The sequence below is a fragment of the Perkinsus marinus genome, assembly GCF_000006405.1.
Source record: "Perkinsus marinus ATCC 50983 genomic scaffold scf_1104296973392, whole genome shotgun sequence".
In the NCBI taxonomy this organism is placed as follows: Eukaryota; Perkinsozoa; order Perkinsida; family Perkinsidae; genus Perkinsus; species Perkinsus marinus.
The window spans coordinates 126-1,299 of NW_003201422.1; the positions used below are offsets into that span (position 1 = coordinate 126).

At 52.3% G+C, this 1,174-nt stretch overlaps 1 protein-coding gene across 1 annotated transcript; it reads right to left on the bottom strand.

The window, feature by feature from the left end:
* Positions 1-495: 495 nt before the first annotated feature.
* Positions 496-838, bottom strand: Pmar_PMAR008669 (hypothetical protein; the record flags this gene model as incomplete). The annotated part of the gene is made up of 2 exons (XM_002766192.1): positions 496-679; positions 759-838. The coding sequence occupies 2 exons, from the start codon at positions 836-838 to the stop codon at positions 496-498; spliced, it is 264 nt and encodes an 87-aa protein (XP_002766238.1).
* Positions 839-1,174: the final 336 nt, after the last annotated feature.

Here is a 1,174-nt window from a genome sequence, read left to right on the forward strand (position 1 = left end):
ATTGAGCAAAACTGTCGTGTTCATGTCGGGAGGCTCCGCAGGGGAATGCGGCACCCGGGCGTCTTGGTACAATTCTTCCGAACGAATTCCATGTAGATCTGCGAGGTCTTGGCGTTCGTAACTCTTCGTCTCAAGTCGCTTTCCGTCGATCATACACTCCAACGGAATTGCAATAAATGGCAAATTTTCATAGACGAACTTGACAGTCTCCGAGACCTCATCGCCGCCGCCACCACCACCGTTATCATCGCGAGATTCTTTTTCTTCACTACCGAGATGAGATCCACCCTAAATGATGACGAGCTCGACACTGATAGGGAAAGATGGAAGTCCACAACTCTACCATGGCTGCCTCCTTCTTCCTCTGTTCCATGAACTTAGAGGTATGCCCGAGATGCTCAACATACTTGACATGCTTCCCTCGAGCATTCGCTATAGCCCTGATGGATGATGAGAATGGTGAAGGGCTTAGGTGATGGGCCTGGATGGTTGGCCTCACGCGACGGTATCCCACAAGGGCTCGTTCTTCTCGAATACGACCATGGCAACGAGTTCACTGTCCTCTTTCCAGCGTATCTTAGGTGAGCTCTCGGTAGACGCAGAAACGTTCAAGGTGCTTTCGGGCTTCTCCTCCTCTCCGTCGTCTTCGAAGTCCTCCGACCCGGGTAGGGCCATCAGCCTGAAAAACACCCCCACTGCGCATTGAACCCGGATCGTTATAATACCAGCAGAGAACTCTACCACTCAACCAAACCTACGACAAATTCCCTTGGTCTTTAGCCTTGGGAGTCGACTTCCCGCTCTCTCCCCCAGTCATCTCCTCCACCATCAAGTCCATCAAACAATCCAAATCGGCGTCGTCTCCCCCTGAAGACCCATCGTCCGATCATTGAAGTATATAATCGTCCGAGGGATTTATTCACCCTTGTTGATTTCATCTCGACCTTTACACTCGACCTCGCGACTCAACGATTTCCCAGCGGCCACAGTCGATCTCCCAGGAATGGATGTCGGACTGAGCGGAGCGAAGCACTTCATGAATGTCATTTTTATACATCCTCACTTTGATAGAGCCCTGGACGGCGAAGCCCTGAACAGCAAGGCGGCACCTTCACGCGCCACGAAATTCCGTCCAACTCACGTGTCTGCACTAGGCGGCCGATCGCCCACCGAG